We start from the raw sequence: 26,359 nt of genomic DNA on the forward strand, positions 1-26,359 counted from the left end.
GACTTTAAAGCTAATTTTCAAGGGGCCAGGATATTTTCTAAAATTGACTTGGTGTGTGGTACCACCAAATTCCTGTAAACCCAAAGGATGTGCCCAAGACAACAATTATAACATCATTCAGCCTCTTCAAATTTTGAGAATGCCTTTTGGGCTCAAAAATGATGCACAAACATTCCAGCGACTGTTGGACACAGTGGGGCATGGCCTGGACTTCCTTTTCATATACTTGGACAACATTCTTGTCACCAGCCATTCCCACAAAGAGCACCTGCAGAATCTGCGTTCACTCTGCCACCGCCTACAGGATTTCGGGATAACTGTGAACCCTGCCAAGTGCAAATTTGGACAGTCCTCTATCGAGTTCTTGGGACATCAGATCAGTAGCTGGAGTGTCATTCCATTGCCTAGTAAGGTGGAAGCCATCTCAAATTCAAAAGGCCTGATACCATCAAAGGACTCCAGGAATTTGTGGGGATAGTCAATTTCTATCGTTGCTTTCTACCCTCCGCATCTCATATTATGAAACCCCTCTTCAACTTCATGTCCAGCGATGCCAAAGAACTCGAGTGGACAAAGGAGATGATGGTAGTATCCAGCAGATCAAAGACAGCCTAGCAAAGGGAACATTGCAAGTCCATCCACAATAGATGCACCAACAACCTTGACAATAGATGTGTCCAACACAGCAGTAGGCGGGGTCTTGGAACAGTACACCAAATGGATGATGGAAGCCTCTAGTGTTTTTTAGTAGGCACCTCCACCCTCCAGAAATGAAATACATCACATTCGATAGGGAACTGCTGGTGCTATACCTAGTGGTCAGACACTTTCACTATTTTTTTGGAAAGCAGGGACTTCATGTTTTTTACTGACTATAAACCGCTAATGTTCACCTTCATGAAGGCATCAGATCTCTAGTCAGCCCACCTATCTTACATATCCCAGTTTTCAACCAGGATTAAACATGTCTCCAGTAAGAGTAATGTAGTGGCTGATGCCCTGTCCCGCTCCTCCATTCAAGCACTACGTGCCCTCTTTCTGGGTGTTAACCACATGTTGCTCACCAAAGCTCAGAGCCGGGACGATGAACTCCTGGCTAATAGAACTGCTGTCACAAGCCTGCAACTTGAGGATGCACTCTCCTGTGTGACTTTTAAACAGATCAGCCTCACCCTGTCATTCCTGCTGCATGGAGATATTGCATTTTTAATGCCATTGGACTGTCCCACCCCTCAATTCGAACAATGGTGCACCTGATAGCCGACAAGTTTGTATGGCATGAACTCAAAAATCAGGTCACGTACTGGGCAAAGAGGTGCACAGACTGCAAATATGCAAAAGTGCAAAGGCACATGAAGGCGCCGCTTCAGCCTTTCCATCCACCTCAGCGCAGATTCGACCATGTGCACGTTGACATTGTCAGCCCGCTTCCAGTGTCACGAGGGTCTAGGTACTTGATAATCGACAGATTCACTAGGTGGCCGGAGGCAGTCCCTATGATGGACTCGTGCGCCAGATCTTTTATTTCTGCCTGGGTATCTTGGTTTGGCCTACCCACACATGTCACCTCCGACAGAGGGCCACAATTTACCTCCGCACTCTGGGACGTCTTGTCGCGACTGCCAGGAATGCAGCTCCACCACACAACAGCCTACCACCCACTGTCAAATGGCCTGCTGGAGCGGTTCCATAGGCACATGAAGGCTGAACTAATGGCCCACCTACAGGGACCCGATTGGGTGAATGAGGTGCTCTGGATCCTCTTGGGAATAAGATCAGCAACCAAGGAGGAGCTCAAATCCTCATCGGCAAAGTTAGTTTATGGAGCCCTGCTCATTGTACATGGGGAGTTCATGCCTGTAATACATGGACAGGAGGTGCCACCGACTGGTGTTAGGCAGACTGTGGGAGTAGCTTGGAAAATTGGCCCCAGTTCCACATCAAGGCATGAAACAAAGGAACTCTGGGATTGAGAGTTTGTATTTGTGCGCATGGACCACCCTTACAGAGGCTGTATGAGGGCCCCTTCAGAGTGCTACAAAACAATTGTACAACTTGTGTACTGGACATTGGGGGGCATCCAGAGACATTTACAATTGACCGACTAAAGCCCAGCCTTGATCAGCCCTTGCCACGACCCCTGATGAGGGTGCAGACGACCACCCAAAAGTGGGGAATGGTAATGGCACCAGAGGTTTAGCCTCCTATTGCTGGTTCTGGGGGGGTGGGTTGGGGGGGGGAGACGAGACACGACGACGGACGGACATTTGGCAACTTACTGGAAGCTTAATTGAACCAGTTTTGGAGGTTCCGAGTGACATCATGATGTCACAATGCGATGACATTATTTGGAATGCACTGGGTTTTAAAAAGCTGCAGGTGACTGAGTAACGACTTTTACAGGGCATCAACTTGACGACATCTGATCATTTTCTCGTTCTTCATTTCGCACTGCGACACAGTTGCTACACTTTCTTACTTACAAAATTAAGATTGTGTGTTGACAATATATTTGGACTCTAAAAGATAAAGTTTGCAGACTTGGAATTTACATGATTTCTGTTTTAGCAATTCTCTGCAATTGAGTTCTATCCTTGCATAGAACCTTGATCGTGATGAAGGATGTTGTTGCTGTTTGAAGGACTGCTTATCCTCTTCTGTCAGCAAGTCTTGTTACCAAGGACTCCATCAAGCTCAGAAAGTGTATGGTTCAATAATTTAACTGCACAAAAAGAACATTTTTTTCCTCCAGAAACAAATATAATTTCTTCCTTTTCCTTTCCTCCTTCCTTACTTTGTTTCTTTCTCTTCCTTTCTTCCTTACTTTTACTTAATATCTTTCCTTTATTATACCAATGATGGGGTTCATAGGCAAATGCTGAAAATGCCAAGGATGTTTAAGTTTTATTCCTGAACTTGGAGATTTCTAAATTTATTAGCAGATTCAGTACTTGGAGAAACATGCTAAAATCCTGAACGTGCTTACATTTAATTTTTTTCCTTAAAATTGCCAGAATTTAACAGTAAGTTTCAACTCATCTTGAAGCGATAGATTTCATTGTCCTTGAAACAACATTTGCTCTATTGTGATTTATTTTGTGTCTTTTTAAGATTTCAGGCAACCACTTGTACATTCCTTCTCCTTTTCTTTCTTAGCTTTCTTGCCTAATAACAATTTTTTGATAACAGGGGAAAATACTTGTCGGAACTAAAGATTGTGAGATAATTGAAGTTGGAGAAAAGAATGCAGCATCAAATTGCCTAATTGATGGGCACATGGAAGGAGAGATTTGGGGCCTTGCCACACACCCTTTCAAAGATTTCCTGATCTCTGCAAGTGATGATGGTACAATACGAATCTGGGACTTGGCTGATAAAGTAAGCAGAAGTTTATTTCAAAATAATAGATCCATTCCTAAAACCTTCTGATATTATTACAGCCAATGTAGCTTTTAATTATAATATTTATTGTCATATACATTGTAAAATATAGATATGCACCAATATTCTTATTTGCAGCAGCCGAACAGGCTATTGTATGGATTGAATTTAAAAAAATGAACAAATATTAAACACAAGATTGATGGATCATAAATATTCAGTTATCCTAGTGCAACAAAAATTAGTGATGTTGCAATAGTGAAGACAGTCCTTTTGCTTTAGAACATTACAGGACAGTAATATTCTTTAGCCCACAATGTTGTGCTGACCTATATAAACCTACTCAATAATCTAAACCTTCTCTACCTCACACTCGTAATCCTCCATTTTTCTTGCATCCATATTCACAAGTTAAAGGAGCAGAAGCAGGCCATTAGGCCCATCGAGTCTGTTCCGTGACTCAGCTGAATTATGCTCACACCTAGTTCCAATTTCCAGCCTTTTCCCATATCCCTTGATACCCTCACTAAGGAGATGCTTATCCATTTCCTGTTTAAATGCACCCAGTGATCTGGCCTCCGCTGCTTTGTGGGGCAGTGAATTCCACAAATCCACGACCCTCTGACTAAAGAAGTTCTTTCTCCTCTCTGTTTTAATTGGATAACTTCTAATTTTAAGACTATAACCCCTTGTCCTCGATTCACCCATCAAAGTAAACATTTTATCTGCATTCACTCTATCAAAACCTTCCAATATTCGAAATTTCCCACCACCCCCCCCCCCCCTATTTACTATACTCTAACAAATACAACCCAAGAGCTGCAAAACACTCCTCATACGCCAGCCCCTGCATTCCAGGAATTATCCTAGTAAATCTCCTCTGCACCCTCTCCAACAACATCACATCTTTTCTAAGATAGGGGGCCCAAAACTGTACACAGTACTCCTAATAAGGTCTCACCAGTGCCCCATAGAGTTTTTACTTTTATACACTATTCCTCTTGAAATGAATGCTAGCATAGGATTCGCCTTCTTCACTACTAATCCCACCTGGGCATTAACTTTTAGATTACTCTGCACAAGGACGCCCAGGTCTCTTTGTACCTCTGAGGATTACATTTTCTCCCCATCCAAATAGTACTCTGCCTGTTTATTTCCACTGCAAAATGTAGAACCGAACACTTCTCAACATTGTACTTCATCTGCCATATTTTTGCCCAGTCTCCCAATCTGTCTATATCCTTCTGCAATTTTACCGTTTCTTTAACAGTTCCTGCTCCGCCACCTATCTTAGTGTCATCCACAAATCTGGCCAAAAACCATTCATTCTACAATATAAATTATTATACAATTTATATATCAATATAAATTGTAAACAGCAGCGGTCCCAAGACAACCTCTGTGGAACACCACTAGCTACAGGTAGCCATCTTAAATGGGATCCTTTAATTTCAACCCTTTGCTTTCTGCCTATCAGCCAATTTTCTATCCATTCTCATATCATCCCTGTAATTCCATGGACTTTTATTTATTAGCCTAACATGCAGCACCTTATTAAAAGCCTTTTAAAATCCAAATATATAACATCCACAGCCTCCCCTTTGTCTATCCTTCCTGAGATTTCTTCAAAAAACTCTTAATGGGTTAGTCAGGCAGAATCAACCCTTTAAAAAAAACTATACTGACTATGACCAATCCTGCATTGCATTTTCAGGTATTTTATAACTTCAACCTTGAAGATTGACTCTAATATCTTCCCAACCACCAAAGTCAGACTTAGAGGTCTATAGTTTCTTTTTTTCTGTTTCCCATTTTTCTTGTAAAACTGAACCACATTTGCAACCTTCCAACCCCCTGGAACCACGCCAGAGACTATTGATTTCTGGAAGATTGTCACCAATGGATCTACAATCTCCAAAGCCACCTCTTTCAAAACCCACGGGTGTATCTCATCCAGTCTGGAGATTTATCAGTCTTTAATCCATTCAATTTACCAAGCACAATTTCTCTAGTAATCTTAACTGTATCCATCTCTACTCCCTGAAGCCTCTGTCTGTCAGGAATATTACTAATGTCTTCCACAGTGAATACTGACATAAAATATTGATTTAATTCTTCTGCCATATCTTCTGCCATTGTAATTTCCCCAGCATCATTTTCTATCAGTCCTGTGTCAACACGTCTCTCTTTTATTCTTTATATATTTTAAAAAAAGTCTTAGTATCTTTTTCTATATTGTCTGTCAATCTCCTTTCATAACTCATCTTTTCTTTCTGTAAATTTCTAAAGGAATCCCAGTCCTCTGATTTCCCATTACTTTTAGCTTCCTTGTATGCCCTCCACTTTGCTTTTATCTTGGCCTTAACTTCTTTTGTTAGCCACATTGGTACCATCTTTCCTTTGACTAATTTCCTTTTCCTTGGAATGTATCTATCCTCTGACTAGTTTGCTTTTCCAGTCGACTTGAGCTAGTTCTTTCCTCATACCACCATAATTTCCTTTATTCCACTGAAAAATTGATTCATCTGATAACATTTTTTCCTTTTCAAATTTGAAATTGAATTTGATCATGTATTGGTCACTGCTTCCTAGAGGTTCTAAGACCTTTAATTCCCTAACAATATCAGGTTCATTGCACATGACCCAATCGAGAACTGCGGATCCCCTGGTGGGCTTGTCAACAAGATGGTCAAAAAATCCATCTATTAGATTTTATACAAACTCACTCTCTTGTGATCCAGTAAATTCCTGTCCTTCCCAATCCCCTGCCATGTTAAAATCTCCCACAATTATTTTGATATTATCTTTGCAACTTGCCCTTTGTATTTCTGTCTGTATCTCATAGTCCACTTGCCGGCTGGAGTTTGGGGGCCTGAATATAACTACCAATATAATCTTTTTGCCCTTGGCATTTATTAATTCAACTCATATTGATTCTACTGCTTTAGACACTATGTCCTTTCTTTCTAATGATTTAATGTCATTAGTTACCATCAGAGCCACCCTTCCACCTCTACCTTCCTGTCTATCTTTCCTATAGACTGTGTATCCTTGGATATTGAGCTCCCAATCATACGTTTCATTGAGCCATGTTTTGGTAATGGCCACAATGTCAAACCTTTTTAGTTGAATCTGAGTGATCAGGTCATCTACTTTGTTCCTGGTGCTACGTGCATTAAAGTACAGTGCCCATAAGCCCATTATCGATGTTGTTTGTGCTGTATTCCTGTTGAACATCTCTTTCTCCCGTCTTTCTAAGAGTCTTTTAAGTGTCCCTATTGTACCAGCCACTGCCACCAGCCTAGCAATGCATTCTAGGCACTACTCTGGGTAAAAAAAAAAACTTGCTCCTGACTTTTCCCCCAAACTTCCTTCCCTCACTTTATACAGATGTCCTCTGGTATTTACTACTGTCGCTCCTGGAAAAAGGTGCTTGCTGTCCACCCTATCTAAGCCTCTCATAATCTCATAGGCCTCTATCAAATAACCTTGTCCTTTTCACACCAAAGAGAAAAGCCCTGACTTTTAACCTTTCCTCATAAGACACTTTCTCCAAACCAGGCAACATCCTGGTAAATCTCCTCTGCACCCTCTCCAAATCTTCCACATTCTTCCTATAAGGCAACCAGAACTGAACATAATATTACAAGTGTGGTCTAACCAGAGGTTTAGAGAGCTGTGATATTATCTCATGTCTCTTGAACTCAATCCCCAAACTTATGAAGGGCAGCATAATATAAGCCTTAACTACCCTATCAACCTGCATGGCAACCTTGAGAGATCTATGGACTTGGACTCCAAGGTCCCTCTGTTCTTTCACACTATTAAGAATCCTGCCATTAACCCTGTACTTCGCCAAAAAGTTTGACCTTCCAAAATGCATCACTTCACACTTACCCAAATTGAACTCCCATCTGCCACTTTTCTGCCCAGCTCTGAATCCTGTCTGTCCTGAAGAATCCAGTTTTGTCGGAGTATTCCATGATTTGTGTAACAAGGGTAGGTTCAAGATCCTGATAGCAGATCATTTAACAAGCAAGTAAACAATAGTTCCCAATGCATTGTATCAAATTTGTTACTTTTTTATCCTTTGATTTTGTAGTGACCATTATCCTTCTTACATTTTTCAGTTTAACTGCACCACTGAGATTGGAAATTTACCACACTGGGAGACTCAAGGCTAATTTGGTTAGAGTCCTCTCCTCAAACTCTCCACCCACTGCCATTTTGATGTACCACAGCATCATATCACTCAACTCTTTGACAAGTAAAGTTTTATACAACTGATGGAATTTAAGAGTATTGTTCCTTTCAAAGTTAATTTACAAATATCTCCTGAATTTTCCCCATTGTAGAAATTGCTCAACAAAGTAAACCTTGGACATGGCACAAAATGTGCTGCTTATAATCCTGATGGAGAAATGGTCGCAATTGGTATGAAAAATGGAGAATTCATTATACTACTAGTCAATTCTCTGAAAGTGTGGGGCAAGAAACGAGACCGAAGTGCTGCTATCCAGGATACCAGGTACAATGTCTACTGTAGTAACAATATTTAGGTAATGACCAATCCCTCTGAAGTATGAATACTGCTTATCAAAATTTAATAACTACCTGTATTAGCATGTACACAAATTAATCTGTTATATTTAGTACCATTGGAACTTTTGTATCCCTTGGTCCAAAAGCTCTGAATTTGAGGACAGTCTTGAGGAACAATTGTTCCTAGCACTTTAATGGAGATGACATTCTAGAACACAAAGGCTGCTTGGCATGAAAAGTTATGTCAAATGGCATCCAACAAAGGATCAGATTTATTAGGAAGGGCAAGTACTTATCTGAGAGAGGCAATATATTAGAGGGGAAGTCCTGTCTCACTAATTTGAGGATTTTCAGGACACACATATACCTCTGCTCTGCTGCTAGATCCTACTGCTTCATCCCTCCCCCACCCCACTCCTTACCTTCTCTATTCCCTCACACCTCTCCCTACTCACTCCACTCCTTTGAGTTCCCCCTTTCTCCCCAATTCTCCTCTAGGATCCCACTTTCTCCCTACCCCTGAGCCCTTAAATCCACTCATCTCCCTCAACTCCCCTCTGTTTCCCCTTTCTTTCCAATTATCTAGCCCTCACTCTCTCATTTCCCTCCAACCTCTCTGTCCCTCTTTCCATTCCCAAGCCCTCAGATCCTCTCATTTTCTCCCAACCCTCTGAGATCTCCCTTTCTTTCCACCCCCACCCCTCAGAGCTCATTTTCTTCAGACCTCCCCTACCTGCTACCTCTACCCTATGCTCTCCCCAACCCTTCACCTCCCCTTTGTGACTTCCCTAACCCCCCCCCCACCCTATCCATTCAGAGCTATCCCCCTCCCTATCAACTGTTTTTTTCTTGTGCTCCTCTCTCCATCTATGATCTCCCATGGGTCTGTGCAACTCCCCCATCCCCATCCCCATCATTTTATTCAGGTGTCCATCTGCTTTTAGCTCACACCTTGATGAAGGGCTTGAGCCCAAAACGTTAGTTATGTATCCTTAGCCCTTTTCATATTGGCTAACCGGTAAAGTGGTGGTTCAACAAACCAGTTCAAAATAGCTCTTTTGGCATTCACAGTGGACCAAAGTAAACTGGTTCTCTGCACCCTTTCACACTCACCACCTGGGATCCCATACGAAAGGGGAACCTATCCTCCAGCAGTGAAGTCCTGCATACCCCCTGTCCCTTTCACGCTGGGCTAACCGGTATGCTTATTCAAATAAATTGGTGATGATCCCTAGGCAGTTCATCCCCAGGGCGATCTGACGCATACATGCCGGTTCATGAGCGTTCACACTGGCACCTTAACCGGTAGATTGGTAGTTAATTACTGGGTTAAAGTGCCAGTTTGAATGGGGCTTATATCTTTGCTACCTGAAGAACGCTGCATGACTTGCTGAGTTTCTCCAACATTCAGCAAATACCTTTGAAAATTAATTGTTACATTGAATAAATAAGACAATACTTGTTGGAAATTAATTTTAAAATGTTGACTGCCTGTTGTTTTTCTTTATAGTTTTAGCCCCAATTCCATGTTTCTGGCAGTAGGCTCAGCAGAAAATACTGTTGATTTCTATGATCTCACACAAGGGCCTACTTTAAATCGAATAGGCTACTGCAAAGATATTCCTAGTTTTGTTATCCAAATGGACTTCTCAGCTGATAGCAAACACATTCAGGTAAGATGTTTCGTTAATCTCCTCAAAAAGGACACAAACTGATTGTCACACAATCAATAACCACCAGCAGACATGAAGCAAATGATTAAAGGCTTTAATATCCTGAATTATCCAGCACAAAACGACACGCTTCTGGCTTGGATCCAAGTCTGGTACTGAGGGAGGAGACTAGGGCTATCAGCCTTTATTGGGAAACTACAGGGAGGAGTTACCAGGTTGGTGGCATGCCAGCCTGGGCAGTCTAGTGAGGTCCCACCTACATTACCATGTTCCACCCCACTGATATCCTGTGTAATGCTTAGATTATATCTCAGTTATAGAGAGCATGGTTGGGTGGGAGGCAGGGTCTATGCAAAGGGGAGAGGGAAAGAGAAAGATAGATGCATGCATTACTGCCAGCACTATTGTACCATGAACCTGATTGAAAACTTACCCTCCACTGACACTCCTGCTGTTTTACAGGGATTTCATTACTCCAAAGCTTATTGTGGAGTGTCAATAGGTAATGTGGTAGTTGGTATCAAACAGGCTGCGATGGCCACTCCATGTGGGCCTCAGAGCTGCTTTTTTTACCAGCACTGTGAGATTAAACCATTGGTGTGGATTGGCAATATCCTCTCCAGATGTTGACATATCACCCAGATCTAAAAGACCTGTTAACTTCTCTCTTTGTGTGGCTGGACTGAGTTGAGGAGAGCTGTGCAGTCAAACAAAGGATGGGGGAATGTTGAGAAACAGCAGCGTACAAGAACCAAAGGAGCACCAGCAAAGGTCAAGGGTTCACACCAGCTCCCTAGCGTGGCTGTTGAAGCCTGGGTTGGTGTTGTTTTAAAGTACTTGTTCATCTTCAGACTGCAGGACCCAAGAGGGCCATAGCAAATTGGTTCTCTGCTGAGTAGCACGGTGGGGTCTGTGAGACCCCATATGATTGAAAAACATTCAGCAAGTACAATGTGGAAAACTGAAAATCTGCCATTTATAGAATACCCTTCATATTCTCAGAGCTAACCAAGATAACCAAACAAACCTATTCCCTATGAAGTAGGAGTAATCTCAATATTATCTATCAATGAAAGAAGAAGATGTTTTTTTTTATCTACAGGGCTGATACCCATCTCCTTTCCAGCTAACCTATGAAAGCTACAAGATAGAAAAGCCCAATTTATTAAACTGCTCTCTTAATTAGGATAGAATACCGTGAGTTTTTTAAGACCACTTTTTAATGTTACATTTATGGGGTCAACTATTACATGAATACTGCTTGTGACTGCGGTAGGTATCTGTGACAATCAAAATGTCAGGATCTCTGATAGATGGGCGGCCATGGCCTAGACGAGACTCCATGGTCAAAGCATCGGAAGTTCCGAAGGGTGGGAGGATGGGGCCTGAAATGGAGAGGAGGGTCGACTTTCACATATGATATATGGAAAATACCAGATATTTTAGGTCAAAATAGGCAGTTCAGTCCAGACTTTAAATGGCCTGTTAAAGGAGCTGATAATGTTTTACTTTAAAATTCTCCATCCACATGTTCTGTGCCCAAGATGGCAGCACCTGTGTTCAGCAGCAGCCATGAAGGGTTGCAGACTCCAGGGAAACAGCAGACTGGTGCAGGGAACCAGAAACTTGGAGAAATACCCATATTGAGAAGGAGAAGCATGGGAAATGGCCCCATAGGACAGTAACCACGGATTAGCAGCTGAAGAATCCACACAGGCTGTGGGCAACTTGCCGTCAGGGGACCCACACAGGCTGTGGGATGCTGGACACTGACTCAGGGGAACCAGGTATCGGAGCCAGAATTTGAGAGAGTGCTGAGGGCAAGAGGGCTCCCAAGGGGCCTCTGGTGCTGAAGGCTTCTTGATCACGTCAGAGGTTTGGATCTGGAACTCAAGTTGCCAATGGATTGAATAGGAGTCTATGTGGCTGCAGACTGTGAAAGCACTGCAGGCGAATCAACACTCAGTGACTCTGAAGGGACTCTCTTTTGCTTCTCTTTCTCTCATACTGTAAGGTGTGCTGGGCAATACTAATGTCAACTGTCTGCTTTAAGGCAGGCAGAAGGCAATTTTGTGTAATATTACCTGTTCTGTACTATTTTATGATAATAAAAGAATCTTGAATCTAAAAAAAAATGACTTTCTTCTCCATCACAGCAAGAAATCCTCTTTTTAAATTTAGACATACAGCACAGTAACAGGCCCCCAAGTCCTTGCAGCCCAATTTATACCCAATTAACCTACATCCCCGTATGTTTTGAACAGTGGGAGGAAACTAGAACCCCCGGGGAAAGCCCACGGAGACATGGGGAGAGTGTACAATCTCCTTACAGCAGCATGGGATTCGTACACCGGTCCCGATCACTTGCGCTGTCAAGATGATGTTCTCACCACTACGCTAACCCTGCCGCCGCTAATGCCAACCGTGCTGCCTCTTTTGTCTTAAAGACAGATATTATCATCGCATATTTATGTCTCATTGCATTTTGTTTTGTTTTCACTATATAAAACACTATTTTCAACTTTTGTACATATGCACCTTTAATAAGCAATAAACGTTAACAGCAATTTTCTGACCTCTTCCTTCTGAAAATTTTATTCACATACTGTAGATTTGAAATCCAATGCACTTCCTCATTTCTGTATAATAACTTTTATAAGAGGCTGCCTTTTTGTGCACGCTGCCTAATTTTGTATAAAAAATATCTTTATTTCCTCCCTTTTTGTTTCACCCAAATTATATTCATTTAAGTGATCCATTTTTTTCCTTTTCCCTAGCAATGCATTTCTGGATCCTATTTACATGCACCACACAGTGTAAGGAGTACTGGTACCTCCTGATTCAGCTCCCATGGTTTAACAACTGAAACCTCATTTCAAGTGCATATAGAATCATTGCTCATTGTTCAAACAATTTTTGACTGATCAAAAAGTACTTATGGTTTAGTTTTTGTAGTCTGAGTTTTGGAGGGCCACCTCCAGCGTCTCTGTTAATTCATCCGCCCTTTGCAGTCAAGTACCTTCTCCAGGAGTTGCTGTCTTATGTATCCAGACCGGATGCCGGCCATGTAGGCATCCCAGATGAGGTCCTCTGCGTTCTGGGCGGCTGTTAGAGTTGCATGCTCTGCAAAGGACCAAGAGGGCCCATAGGTACTTGGTGTTTGACTCACTGGACCGCTGCTTCCTGGTGGCCAGGATATACCGTGCATGGACCTCGTTCACCCTTCTGCAATACTGGACCTTCAGTATATCCATCGCCTCTGCATATGATTTGGCACTATTGACCAATGGTAAGAACAGGGGCTTAACTAGTGAGAAGAGGAGTTTCAGTCTGTCCTCATCCGTGTTAACAACATTCACGGTCGCCATTAGGAAGTCCTCAAAGCAACATAGCCAGAGTTTGAACATGTTCAGGGCTTCAGAGGATCAAGGGTCTATGTTGAGTCTCTCTGGTTTCAGGAATTGCTCCATTTTCTTTAAAAAATTATAATCAATAAAATTGATCCACCATTAATTACTACAAAAGATTGAAGTTGTGAAACTGATAGGCTTTTATTGACTATATATAGGAGCACCAACCAACCTCATCGACTGATCATGGCAGTAAGACTGGAGAACCTGCAAGGGATAATGGGTAGGATCAGTCTCAGGAGGTGTGTCCAGCCAATCATAGTATAACAGTGGTTTACCACAATATATTTGTTTGAAGCAAGTTTTTTTTTCTCTGCAGGTATCCACAGGTGCCTACAAGCGTCAAGTGCATGATGTTCCATCAGGAAAGCAAGTAATTGATCAGGCAATAATTGAGAACATCACATGGGCTACGTGGACAAGGTTGGTAGAAGTTAATTGAGAATTTTTAAAAAATCTTATCTTACAATTTAATTCTCATTCTTATCTCAACCCTCTTTAACTGTAACTTTCCCTAACTATACACTTTTCTCCCTGCAAACCTCTTGACTACTCTTGACCACTTGTGTATTCTTCACTTTTTGTTGAGTGGTGAAGAAGGGAAGGATTAGATTGTTATGGAGTTTACATAAGCTGGCACAACATTGTGGGCTGAAGGGCCTGTTATGTGCTGTTATGCTCTGTGCTTTGTGGCGACTTCACCAATAAGGCCATATATGTATCAGGCCAAACAATCTAGTTCTTTTCACATACTTTCTTATCTCCTTAAAATCGAGCTCTTTCTATTTACTTCTTTAGCATAACATTAATTTCTTCTTGCCTTCGTGCAATATGTAAGAATTTTCTTCACCAAAGATACTATGATGTTGTTTACAAGCTTGTAAACTTCTGTTTGTTGCCATGATTGTGTGTGAATTTGATTGCTGCTATTTTAACTTAAGTATACATGATATACTTCGTAAGATTTAAGAGAATAATTTGTGGAATACGGGCATCCAATTTTGAGGTTTATATATGTTATTAAAGCTTGTATAAACAAGTGTATTACTAGTTAAATCATTCTTCATTCATCTTTTCATGAAGGAAGACTCATAGAGTCAGACACAGCATGGAAGCAAGTCATTTGGTCTATATTCCCTCTGCACCTTTTCTATACATGTACCTGGCTAAATATCTTGTAAGCATTACAATCATATGTGGCTTTACCACTTCATTTGGCAGCTCATTCCATATACTACCTTCTTTGTGAAAAAAGTGCCTCTCATGTCCCTTTTTAATCTTTCCTTTCTTACCTTAAATCTATGCCCTCTAATTTTAAGAATTCCCCTACTCTGCTCTGCCCTTCATGATTTTATAACCCTTTATAATGGTCCCTTGGCCCCTGCCCCCTGCCCCCACCCCCTTTGGTCTCTTATACTCCAGGGAGAAATGTCTTAGCCTCTCTTTATAATTCAAGCCCACTTGTCTAGGTAATATTCTTTTAATCATTTTGCTCCTATTCCAGCTTCATGACTTCTTTCCTCTATCTGAGTGACCGGAACAATGCACAAGTATGGGCTCAATAATGTCTTGAACAGTTGTAACCTGATGTCTCTGCTCCTGTACTCAGTAACCTGACTAATGAAAACAAGTATGCCAAACTCTTTCTTCACCTCACTCTCTACTTGTGTCATCAATTTCTTGAAGTTATGTACTCGTACCCCTAAGTTTCCCTGTTCTACAACACTCTTTAGGGCCCTACCATTTACTGTGCAAGTCCTGCACTGATTTGACCTACCAAAATACGACACCTCGCATTTATTTGAGTTAAATTCTGTCTAGCATTCCGTTCATCTAAAGTTTTCAAACTTTTTCTTTCTACTCACAATTCTGGCTATCCGTCCCATAGAATGATGATGGTTCCTTTCAGTCAGTTTGTGGGGTTTGACCAGAGGATACCTCACTTCTCAGAAAGGAACAGTGTGTGCATGAATGGATTTAGGTGAGTAGGGGTTCCTCCCAGATCCAGCGGCATGGAGAGGTACAAGATGGCTGGGGGAAGTTCTGTTGCAGTGAATGACCAGACTAAGCTTCGATTCGTGGGATGCCCTTCCTGCGCTTCATGGCACATGTTTGCTAAATAGCTGTTGACCCTGCAAGAGGCAAGCCTGGTGAAGGAGCAGGTTTAGTCGCCAACCACGCAACAGCCAGTACTGGATTACGTGGTACCAAGAGCAGTCAGATGATTGACCTGACATACCACCTTAAGTATTCCCTATGCCAATAGGTGTTCTGTGATTAAGAGATTACTTAAGGTGGTATGTGAGTGGAAAGCAAGTCTGAAAACCACTATTTTAATCATACTTAATTGACTCGCGCATAGAAATAATTCCTTACTAATCACAGAGCACCTGTGGCATAGGAGTTATTTAAAGTGGTATGTGAGTGGAAAGATCTAGATCCTATTGTAATTTCAGATAACCTTCTTTCACTATCTGCTATGTCACCAATTTTGGTGTCATTCACAAATTTACTTAGCAAGTTATATAAGTATTTAATATAGGTAATAAACAACAGTGGACCCAGCATTAATCTCTGCTGCACACTGGCTATAACCCTCTAATCTAAATAATAATCTTCCACTACTATCCTGTTTCCTACCATCGAGACAATTTTGAATCCAGTTGACCATTTTATTCTCAATCATGTGTGATATGACCGTTCGGGTCAGCCTTACCATGCGGGAACTTGTCAGGGGCCTTTCTAAAGTCCTTTTAGTTGACATATACCATCCTGTCCTCATCAATTTTTTTCATCATCTCTTCAGACAAAAAAACAAAGTTGTGAGACAACTTCCCACACACAAAACCACACTGAACTATGCTTTAACAGTCTTGCCTTTTGCAGTATAAGGATCAGTCTTGGTTGGATAAAATAAGCAACATTTTAGATCCGAGCATTTTCATGTTCAGAACGAATTTTAATTATTTTTGTGCAGATTTTGGTGAAGAGTTATTTTTAAAGGTTGAGCACATTTCTTTTCACACTTTGAAAAAATATGCTAAAATGTAGGTATCCAAAATTGAAATAAAAAAGATTAAAAAACACACTTTTCTTTAATTAGATTCAGCAATCTTTAAAGTCCATCACATTTCTGAATAGGAAGTTAGCAAACAAAGATCAAGTTTGCATAGAATGAAATTGCTGATTGTTTAGGATAACATGCAACCTTAGGTTGCACAGATCACCTGTCAATGGAAAGAAAAGCAATAAAACTCTGATAATCTGACACCCTCAGAATGAAGTGCAGAAATTGTAGAAATTTATGCATTTTATTCTCCTTGATCAGCATTTTAGGAGATGAAGTCCTTGGAATTTGGCCACGAAATGCAGAGAAAGCAGACGTCAACTGTGCCTGTGTATCTCATGCTGGATTAAACTTGGTGACGGGGGATGACTTCGGTTTGGTGAAACTTTTTGATTTTCCTTGCACTGAAAAATATGTAAGTGAAACTATTGGACCCTTTTTAATAGTAATTACATGACCAAATAATTGATAATGTCACAAGTGCAATTATTTAGTGCATGAAACTCCAAGTGGTAATAGCAGTGTAACCTATTTAGATGGACATTGATTTGAGATATGATCCTGTTCCCCCATCTTCCTCTTCTCCTCTGTGTCACCAAAATCAATCATATGAAAGTGTATGCTCATTGATCCAGTAGTCACTAAGAGACAGAACATAGGAATGATGGAATTAAAACATGGCTATTCCATCATTTACTTGCATCAAGACTTATTTACCATATAACCATATAACTATTTACGGAGCGGAAACAGGCCATGTTGGCCTTTCGAGTCCGCACCGGTTCACTGATTTTGTGCGCCCTGTTCAGGCATTGGTCCCGGTAGATCTTCATTCAATAACGATGGGCGAATTCAATACAGGTAGAATCAGATAATAGCAAAACTATGAGCAAACAGATTGGCTGTCTGTGTACGAAAAGTAGTAAAACTTGACGAAACTGGATTTATTAAGAAAAGACAAACAATGGACAATTAAGTTCATTAACTTAATCAATGCAGTACAAGGAAAGAAGACTCCAACAGTGGCGGTTGCTTTTGACGCAGAGAAAAAATTATTTATTTAAAGTACTACAGCGGTTCAACCTACCAGAGAAATATATTAATTGGATTAAAGCATTATATAAGGGACCATTGGTGAAGGTGACAGTAAATGGATATAATGCAAGATGGAAAGCAATATTAGTCAAGGGAAACTGATCACTTACTATTCATAGGTATTCATAAAATATCTTGTAAATTTGATTTTTTAAGATCAAGAGTGTAGCACTTTGGACACCAAGGTTATATTCAAAAAATAATCATTAAGGTATGTCCAAGCAGTCCATGAATACCAAAAGTATCTCAAGTACATTTGTACAACAACTCTTCTGGATCTCAAGAACTGTAAAAACACGACCATAAAATTTAGTTTTTAAAAACAACTCAATTCAATTTGTTCTCCTTGATCCATAATGGTCTCGTTAAAAAAAATAAAATTTTCAATCTTGTTTTATCTTGACTTGTAATCAACCATTTGTTGAGGGAGGCATTTTCAGTTTTTTCACTATCCTTTGTGTGAGAAATGTTTACTGGTTGCCCCAAGGAAATGATTTTGTGTTTGTCCTATCCATTCCTTTTATTCTTGGAGCATCAATGTTTTTCATATATTTGACCAATCAAGTCTATGCCAGTACTTGGAGTAATTTCATCAGTCATTAACACACCCATCCCAATTCTCCAACCATCTCCCTACACTTAGTTTATTGTAGTCATTTAATGTGCCAACCAGTGCATCTTTGGCATAAGTAAGGAAATCACAGCACTTGGGAGAAGCCCACACAGATATGGGAGATCATGCAAACTCTACATAGCACTAGAGATTAGAATCAAACCTGGGTTGTTGAAGCTGTGAGATAACTGCACTAGCTGCAGTGCCACTGTGTTGCCTTAGATGACCCTTCAGTCAAATGTACAAAAGTATTCAAACTAATTTTTTGCAATGAACATTTTGACATCTGTGTAAATTCAAGCAGGTCTGCTCACATTGCAGATAAATTAACTGCTGTAAGGAAAGCAACAAATTGAGTTCTTCACCCTCTGTTAAAGTAGGTGGTTTCATCAGTTGCAATAGGATGTTGTAATAAAATTCCTATGACGTCTCCACTGAATTAACATCTGAGCAAATGCACCAGTACTGTTCATGGAAAGCAATGTGTCAAACTGTTGTTTAGAAGTCCCAGCACACAGCACCTGATGGCAGAACAATCAATTTTATTAAAAGCTTAAGGGCCTATCTCATTGGCCTGGAGACCAGGTGGCAACTCGAGTCTCTGTTGGTTGCGGAGACTAGCCGGGTCTCCGGTGAGTCGCGGGAAATGCAAACATCTCGATTTTTTTTGGAAACTTTCTCCATCGGTTGTGGCAACGTCACGGAGTCTAATTTTGTCCGTGACCTGCTGGAGACCAAGGAGACGTTGCAGCGACGTCGCGGCAATGTCCCCGCGACTTCTGGGCGAATTGGTTGTCACCTTGTCTGGAGATATTGCGGGCATTGCCTTGGTGAGAGCGCAAGCCATTTTATGGTCTCCCGATTTGCCGCAACTGATCAGACATGGTGACGTCTCCGCCAATGAGATAGCAGTGTTAAAGATTTGATGTGCAATAATTATCCTCCAATCTTTCTGTTTGTTCTTCATTAGGCCAAACATAAGCGTTATTTTGGCCATTCTGCACATGTGACAAATGTACGATTTTCCCATGATGACAAATATGTTGTCAGTGCTGGTGGTGACGATTGCAGGTAAGATGCAATTATAGTCAGTGGGATGGCTGTGTTTCCTTTTTGTATTTCATGATAAATTGAACCACCAATTTCAATCCAAGCGTTACTTTAGCTTTTCTATAGAACTAAAGAAAATACAAACTTTTTTTTGATGAATGAAGCTGTTAGACAAGGTAAATTTGTGGAACTTGCCAACTTTTTGAACGGAGCTGCAATTTTGACAAAATTCCTGAGCATTTTTCCATATTTTTATTGACACTAAGGTAAAATCTACTTAATAGACCTCTGCATTTTGAAAACTATGACAACTTTCTCTGCAATTCAGAAAGGATTTTATCACTAAAAGTAGTGAAGTTATTAAGCTATTGCAGGTTATATTTTCTGATAAGAATGGTGGTGGGTCTGAGGATTGGAAGAATTTTGGGGTTCAAGTACAAAAAAATTGTAAAACAAGAAATTAAAATATGAAGGAAAGCTATGGAAAAAATATAAAGTCTGCAAATTTAATAAAGATATTGGTTCTTGTTTGTTTGCAGTATATTTGTTTGGCGATGCCTTTAAAGGAAGGAAAAATCCAGTGACTACATTCAAAAGATGGAATCCTATTTGCTTCAATAACAACTTGGCTGCTAGAAAGCAAAAGTGCTTAAAAGGTGCATATATTTTACAAAGGGTGTAAATTATCAACTTGCGTCCACAAAATATTGTGATTGTGAAGCCTGTGATGTGAATGCCACTGAAGATGTTGAAAATGAGGATATAATACAAACTGCATCAGGATAATTTTAAAAAAACTGATGCAGTGGTCAGTTTTTGACTTTACGATTGACAGGATAACTAGTGTAACTTGGTAACCCCTTTAGAGTTTGCTTATGTATTGAAGCAATTGCAGATCTTGACGACACTCAAAATGTCCCACAAGCCAAACATTTTAAGTGCATTATGGGGATGATTTATCACACTGATTATAAAACTGGGTTCTTGCAGCAAAATGCAGCATCACTCTGCAGCATGAGATACATTGCAAAATTTGTTTATATGTACATTTTTATTCAAGATGGAATGTAGAATTATTTTGCCAGTACAGAGGCTTTTATAAGTTTATACAATTCTTAAAAGGTGCAAAAGGCTTGCTTCACAGATGCAATAGAGTTAGTTCATGTGCTGGTCATTAAGTTTTCATCTTGCAAGTATATTTGCTAGGAAAGGATGACAATTATTGACAGTGCCAAAGTTTGTTAATGGTTCCAAACATTGTTTTACACTGTTATGTCTATGATCTATTCATGGAAGTTCTAGTGAGGTGAAATTGCAGCAGTCTTAACTAGGATTGAAGCCAGCTCAGTTTGGTTGATGGAGAATTCATTAAAATGTTCAGATATCATGATTTTTTTTCCCAAAATGTTGCTGTTCATTTGTTTAAAGATGATGTGCCTTTTTTTTTAACAGAGAGGTTGGTAGGTCCCAAGTGTTTTAGAGGCTTCAAGATAGACATGATTATGCAGGGAATAGAGGGTTATGTGCAAGCAGCAGAGCCTTGATATAATTTGGGCATAGTGTTCGGCGTAGACACCTGGGCTGAAGGACTCATTGTTGTCCAGTACTGTTCAATGTTCTATCTCTTCTACCTCAGTATAGTCCTGAATCTGTTTTCCTGATCCAGAAAACTTGATATGCAGGATTGACATCCAGCAAGCTCTATACCAAGACACAGCTGCCATGGGAAAATTTGGTATTGTTGCAGAGGGATCGAAAGGGAATCGGAGACCAGATGAAAAGATAAGAACCCCTAAAGGTGGCAAATTTTGTACCTCTTCAGACCCAACTGAAACATTCAGCAGGTACAAGATTGGGCTGAAGTGGAATGAAAGTCACTATTGAACCTTCAATTATACAATTTTGGAATGGACAAACTTTCAGTTTGCAGAAGGGTCATGAAGCAACAATGACAGAATGAGGATTAATGGCAAAAAAGAATCAAAACTACCATATATTGAAGGGAGATTCAATACTAGTGTTCAAAATAATCATCTTCTGTAATTCCGTAAGGATGCATTGTTTTCGTCTTGTTTTGTGGGTTCTCAAACTAAGTATTATCTAATCTGGAACCTTAAGCATCCTTCAAATGTAGGGCACCCAGGGTGATAGTTTGTGAAGTAGCTCATTCCATTTGCTGCTTATGCAGGGCTTCCATGTGCTCCTCAATAGGCATGCTGTTTTCTCAAGTCTTCCTTTCTACATCTGGTAATCTCTCTTCTTGTCCTTGAGTTTGAAATATAATTTCTGTTATGGGAGTCTGGTAACAGGTATGTCGTGGATGTTGGGCTGAGTGAGCTTGATTTCCATCCAGTGAACTTGGATGATTTTGCAGAGACTAATGTTTCTGATAATAGTTGATGACTTATTACATAGGACTGTACAGGTTATTGGTATCTGATGTCTCGATATTCAGTTTTCATCAAACTGTACTGAAGGCATTAGTGAATTTTATTATCAAAGTCTAGTTCTGCTTTTGTCTGGTTGGGTTTAAAGTATAATCAACATATGCTGAATAATTCAGTTTTTTCCCCCTTTACATGTGCTCACCACCACCTGCAGTCAGGTGGTTCTGGCTAAGCCAAACAATCATGAGTTTAAATTGCTGTGATTTAAGAGGCCGAGATGATCAATGGATAAGATAATGTGGTTAGTCATTGGTTTTATTTTAACCTTATTTTTGGTTGGATTTTTTTCAAAGCAGCAGAATACTGAACTTTTTCAATTGTCTTTTGTTAGTGTGCCAGAAAAATACCCATTATCATGTGTCAGCATTATACATTAAAGAATTCCTTTAGCTTTTTGTGTCTGTGAAGCTGCCTCTTTTTCTAATACCATAGTTTTATTTGTACAGTATTTCACTAAAGAATCATAGCCATCTGACTCGTGAGTTTTTTTTGCACAAGTGCCTTTGTATAATTCTACATCCAGTTCCCTCTCAATTTAATTTTGCAATAAATCATCATCCACACACGGTGCTATAGAAACAGTGACATGAAACATGGTCAATTTTAGATGATCAGTATGTTAAAGCTGGCAAGAGTCAAATATTACAGTAATTGTTCTAACTTTAGAGTCTCAATTTTCTTAAATATTTGGTAGGCGAATTAATGTCACTACACGATTAATGGGCAAGAAAATCAAAATAGATGACAAAGATTAATTGTAAATTTAATTAGATGCAAAAAAAAGTATGTTCTCTCCCTAAAAACAGAAATGCTGGAGGAACTTAGTCTTTACTGCATTCAAAAAGCAAAGATATATTAGCAATCCTTCAAGGAATAAGATGAATGAGTCAGAAGCCTGTCTAAAATTAAATCTTGTAAAACAGCCCCTCAATTATGGATGATAGAAATCAGACTGACTATAGAGTACAATACCCTTCTCTACAGTCTTCTAAGAAACTAAATACTTTCAAGTATCTTCAGTGGAATAACACTCTTCAGGTTAACAAAATATTTACCATTCAAGAAGTGTTGCCTTATAATGTGTGAAAGTGGACTAGATGTTTAAATTCAGTACGCCAAAGCTCACTATGCAGTTTCGCCACTAGCTTGGTGGTTTAATAGTCGTGCTTCATAATGTTTGTATTACTTAGTATGTATTTGTGCTTAACTGTCTTTCAATTTGATAATTTTGGCAATTTTTTTTTAGTCTAGAATAATATATCGATGGAGATTAAGTACCTAAATAGTGAAAACTAATTTTTTGATTCATTTTGAAAAATATTCTTACATTTTTCTATTTGATTTTTAAATTGCAGATATTTATCATTAATAAATTTGTTATATATTGTAAATTAATGGTTGAAATACAAGAAACTGCATTGTGCATGGGTTTTTTAAATTAGAATCATAATTGTTTGGACTGAATTCAGGATTCACTTGTATAAGCAACCAATTCCACCAGAAAAAGTCTGTTTCTCCTTTACAAATTAAACTGAATTCATTTTTTGTACAATGTTTTCATATGAATGGGAATTAAAAAATTACTTTCACCATATGTAAAAAGCAATAAAGGTGAGTGAGGAAGTGAAGCCATCAAAAAAATTACAAGACTAAATCTAAGTTTTATTCATTTTTATTCTTCATTGCATTCCTCAGACAAAAGCCTGAGCCCAAACGACAATGCAGTGCACTCATCTGTGCATCACACGATGAATACTTCGTTACATTTATTTGTAGCATTAAATACAGACCACAAATAATCAGCGGTACAGCTAAGCTTTTGCTATTGTTCATATAATTCTTGCTCTCAAATATAATCAAGTTGTACATTAATGTAATATTCTGCATGTTTTAACACTGAATTCATCTTTTAAAATGCAGGTAACTCAAACATCAAGCACTGTGGTGCTAATGAAATCAACTCCTTAGCTTCGTGAAACACTAACTGGGTCATTAAAACAGTAAAATCTTAATAGAGCAAAAAGTTTGTCAGAAAAGCAAGACCTCAAATATCACTAAAAATGGTACAGCAAATCTGCTCAGGGATTAGAAATCTGCAATAACCACACAGCATCGATTCTAGTGTGCAAACTGGGGGAGGGTGGGGATACTCAAAACTCCTAATTCACCATGATTTGTTACACATACGACATTAACCCTGACAAGTGCAATATACAGCTTCAATACAAACCAGTGTTCTCTGTACCAAATGACATAAATAAACTGAATTCAAATTTCTTACATTAGTATTGTGAAATAATAGATTATGACCGCAGTTAAACAGTTTAATACCAAAATGTAAAAATTTGCAAATTACACCGCAGTTCCAAGGCAATTTTGTTCTTTCCAACCCTGCAGACATGCCATAAAATATAGGAGAAGATACTACTCAGTTTTTTTCTTCAGTCCAGGAACTCTAGCTTGAATCCTAAGAATAGAAAATGCACTGTTTAAAATAATATTTGATATAAATGCTGGGCTGTTAGCTTTTGATAATGGTAGCGACAGCCACTAGCAAAGCAACAGTTTTTAAAACAAATAAATTGGAACACCAACCGCCTCAACTTGTAAAGGCTAAATGAGATGCACATTGTCTTTAAGTGCATGTGACCAAGGAACCTGCCTGAATCAGACATCTGAAACTTTTTGTGTATCAATGACTGCCAAAGCAAATTATGCACAAAACATTTTAAAAGCCAGCTAAAAGATTGTGAACTTGATCATTTTAAACTAATAACTGATGTCAAAAACAGCCTAAATTTTCACAAGATGAAGCAAAAGGTGGCACAAATGTCAAACGATATTCAAAGTATGGGCTGTATAATCTTGGAAACAATAGCTAGATTAATTCAGAAAATAAGAGTCTCAGGCTATATCCAGAAGTATTAACGCTACAATAAAGACATTTTACTGAGAGCACAATTAACTTCACTTTTCCTTTACAAAGTCCCATTCAAATATGAAAAAGGAACTTGCCAAATTCATCATGGAGAGGGAGTGGCCTTTCTATAGATATTAAACTGAAACAAAAAAAGTACAACAAAATGCTTTTCATGATCAACTACAAAATATTAAAAAAGATGCTCATGAAGTAAATGCTTTTGCAAGGGCTTCACAGGCTTTTGGAAACCATGTTAACTGTTGTTCAATGATCTGGTGGCAAGAATTTCAGAAAATTAGTTATTTTTGTATTCACAAACTTTAAGGTGTTCCAATTCAAGCAGCAGATGCTGCAACTGGTCAATAATGTCCTGTTACATCAATAAATTAGGGACAAAGTCAAAATTAAAAATATGAAATTATTAAGGATAATGGTGTTCATTCACATTCTGCAAAGCATCTTGAAATAAGTAATAGAAACATTCAAAAACCAACACAACTGCAAATAATTGCTGCTTCTAAATTCTTGCATACTTACTTGGCAGTGACTTCTTTAATCTGCTTGCTTGCTTTCCCCATGTAATGATCAATTTGAGCCTAAAAAATATTAATACAATTGAAAAGCATTTCTCAAATCAAAACTATGGTTCAAGTTGATCTCAGCCTTCCTTGACAGATTTGAATTTACAGGATTTTTTTGGTGGGGAAGGAAGAAGAGCTGAGAAAAGGAAGAACAGATTAATTTTTTTATTCATCTGTGGTCAAGAGCAGTTGCCTTGCATGTTTACAGATCAAATCAGAGCAAATGACAAAGCCATAGGAAGCAACTAACAAATCCAATTATTTACAAGAACTAGAGGTCAGGTCAGAATGTAAAATGGTAGATGACTGGTTACACATGGGCAATATGGGCAAAGTTCTTGAGAACTATTTAACCATGTAAAGCATGCTTTCCTCAAAAGACAAATCAAATCCAATGTCAAAATAACCAATTATATAAAGAAATGTAATTTCACTTTCTTTTACTGGCATCCCTTTATGAAATGTGCACATTCTTTCTTCTAATTCTATCGAACAGCTACACATTCACAACTGATTTACAGCCAATATCACATCAGTTAATAGTAGTAACTGAGGAAAGAACCTCAAAAAAAGGATACCCCTTTAGATGACAAATTTCTTCAGCCAGAGGGTGGTGGATCTGTGGAATACATTTCCACAGATGGCTGTTGAGGCCAGAGGTTGATGAGTAATGGTGTCAAAGGATGCAGGAAGAAGCAAGAGAAAGGGGTTGAGAGAAAAAAAATCTGCCATGATTTGTATGGCAGAGGAGACTCAATGGGCCAAATGATCAAATATGTTCCCTTGTCTTATGGCAGGAGAATCACAACTCATAAGAACAAGTTGGCTGAAGGAGGCATCAGCGCTCCTGAAGCCACCCCAGGACACTGAATCCCTGCAGCCAGATCGGGGGTCTCAGGATGGTCACAGCTGGGATGCAGGACAAGGAGTGGGCACTGGAGGAATGGCATCTATGGAGGAGCAGAGCTAGCAGCACACACCCCAGTCAAGTTCTCATTGCTTGGGCCACACCAATAGCAGAGCGCCACCAATGTGGGGTGTGCGGTAGGAGGGTCAGGCAAAACTGAGGGTGCTCTGCAAAAGCAGCCTCAGAAGTCAGGAAGCCAGGGCTGGGCCAGGAGAGCTCTGATGAAGCATGGCCTGCCCCAGAGCATCCAGGCACTTTGGTGGGGGGGAGGGAGCAAGATGACATACAGGGAGGAGAGGCTAGAGGTGTTCCCCAATGACAACCTCATCCAGGAGCCAAACTGGAACAGAGCTGGAGCTGGGAGCAGCAGTGAAGGTCCCATCAGTGGAGTCAGCACCATGCTCCATACCCCAGCCTCCTCTCCCCATATTCCACCAGCAACTGGGAAGGGGGGAGCAGAGAATAGGGCAAGGAGGAGCACCGCTCTGCCATAGGAGGCATCGGGTCACTTCCCACATCATGCACTCAGCTGTGGATGCTGCAATGGTGCAGAGACCAGTAGTAGCAGTGTTCCCAAAGAGAAAACATCAGAACAAGAGCAGGAATTGTCCATCCTGCCCATTAAGCCTGCTCCCACATGCAGTGAAATTACAGCTGCCTTTCCCCTATAACC

The 26,359-nt window shown here is 39.8% G+C and overlaps 2 protein-coding genes across 7 annotated transcripts in view; one reads left to right on the top strand and one right to left on the bottom strand.

Moving 5' to 3' along the window:
* The window catches only part of LOC138760632 (echinoderm microtubule-associated protein-like 6), a 371,242-nt gene extending 348,301 nt beyond the window's left edge, over positions 1-22,941 (top strand). For 4 of the 6 annotated variants that reach the window (XM_069931441.1, XM_069931439.1, XM_069931440.1 and 1 more), the window contains 7 exons: positions 3,190-3,378; positions 7,737-7,909; positions 9,434-9,596; positions 13,326-13,429; positions 16,335-16,488; positions 18,752-18,852; positions 19,371-22,941. In XM_069931441.1, the coding sequence (XP_069787542.1) occupies positions 3,190-3,378; positions 7,737-7,909; positions 9,434-9,596; positions 13,326-13,429; positions 16,335-16,488; positions 18,752-18,852; positions 19,371-19,395 (909 nt within the window). In that variant the 3' untranslated portion in view covers positions 19,396-22,941. Of the gene's footprint in view, positions 1-3,189; positions 3,379-7,511; positions 7,643-7,736; positions 7,910-9,433; positions 9,597-13,325; positions 13,430-16,334; positions 16,489-18,751; positions 18,853-19,370 lie in introns of those variants that run through there. The other 2 variants (XR_011355764.1, XM_069931442.1) reach the window with 2 other exon arrangements.
* Positions 22,935-26,359, bottom strand: part of LOC138760633 (reticulon-4-like) — a 101,654-nt gene continuing 98,229 nt past the window's right edge. Inside the window, exons 8-9 of the mRNA XM_069931446.1 lie at positions 24,736-24,794; positions 22,935-23,745 (exon numbers count right to left, since the gene is read on the bottom strand). Coding sequence (XP_069787547.1) covers positions 23,703-23,745; positions 24,736-24,794 — 102 coding nt within the window. The 3' untranslated portion in view covers positions 22,935-23,702. The remainder of the gene's footprint in view (positions 23,746-24,735; positions 24,795-26,359) is intronic.

Source organism: Narcine bancroftii, chromosome 4 (genome assembly GCF_036971445.1).
Source record: "Narcine bancroftii isolate sNarBan1 chromosome 4, sNarBan1.hap1, whole genome shotgun sequence".
Lineage (NCBI taxonomy): Eukaryota > Metazoa > Chordata > Chondrichthyes > Torpediniformes > Narcinidae > Narcine > Narcine bancroftii.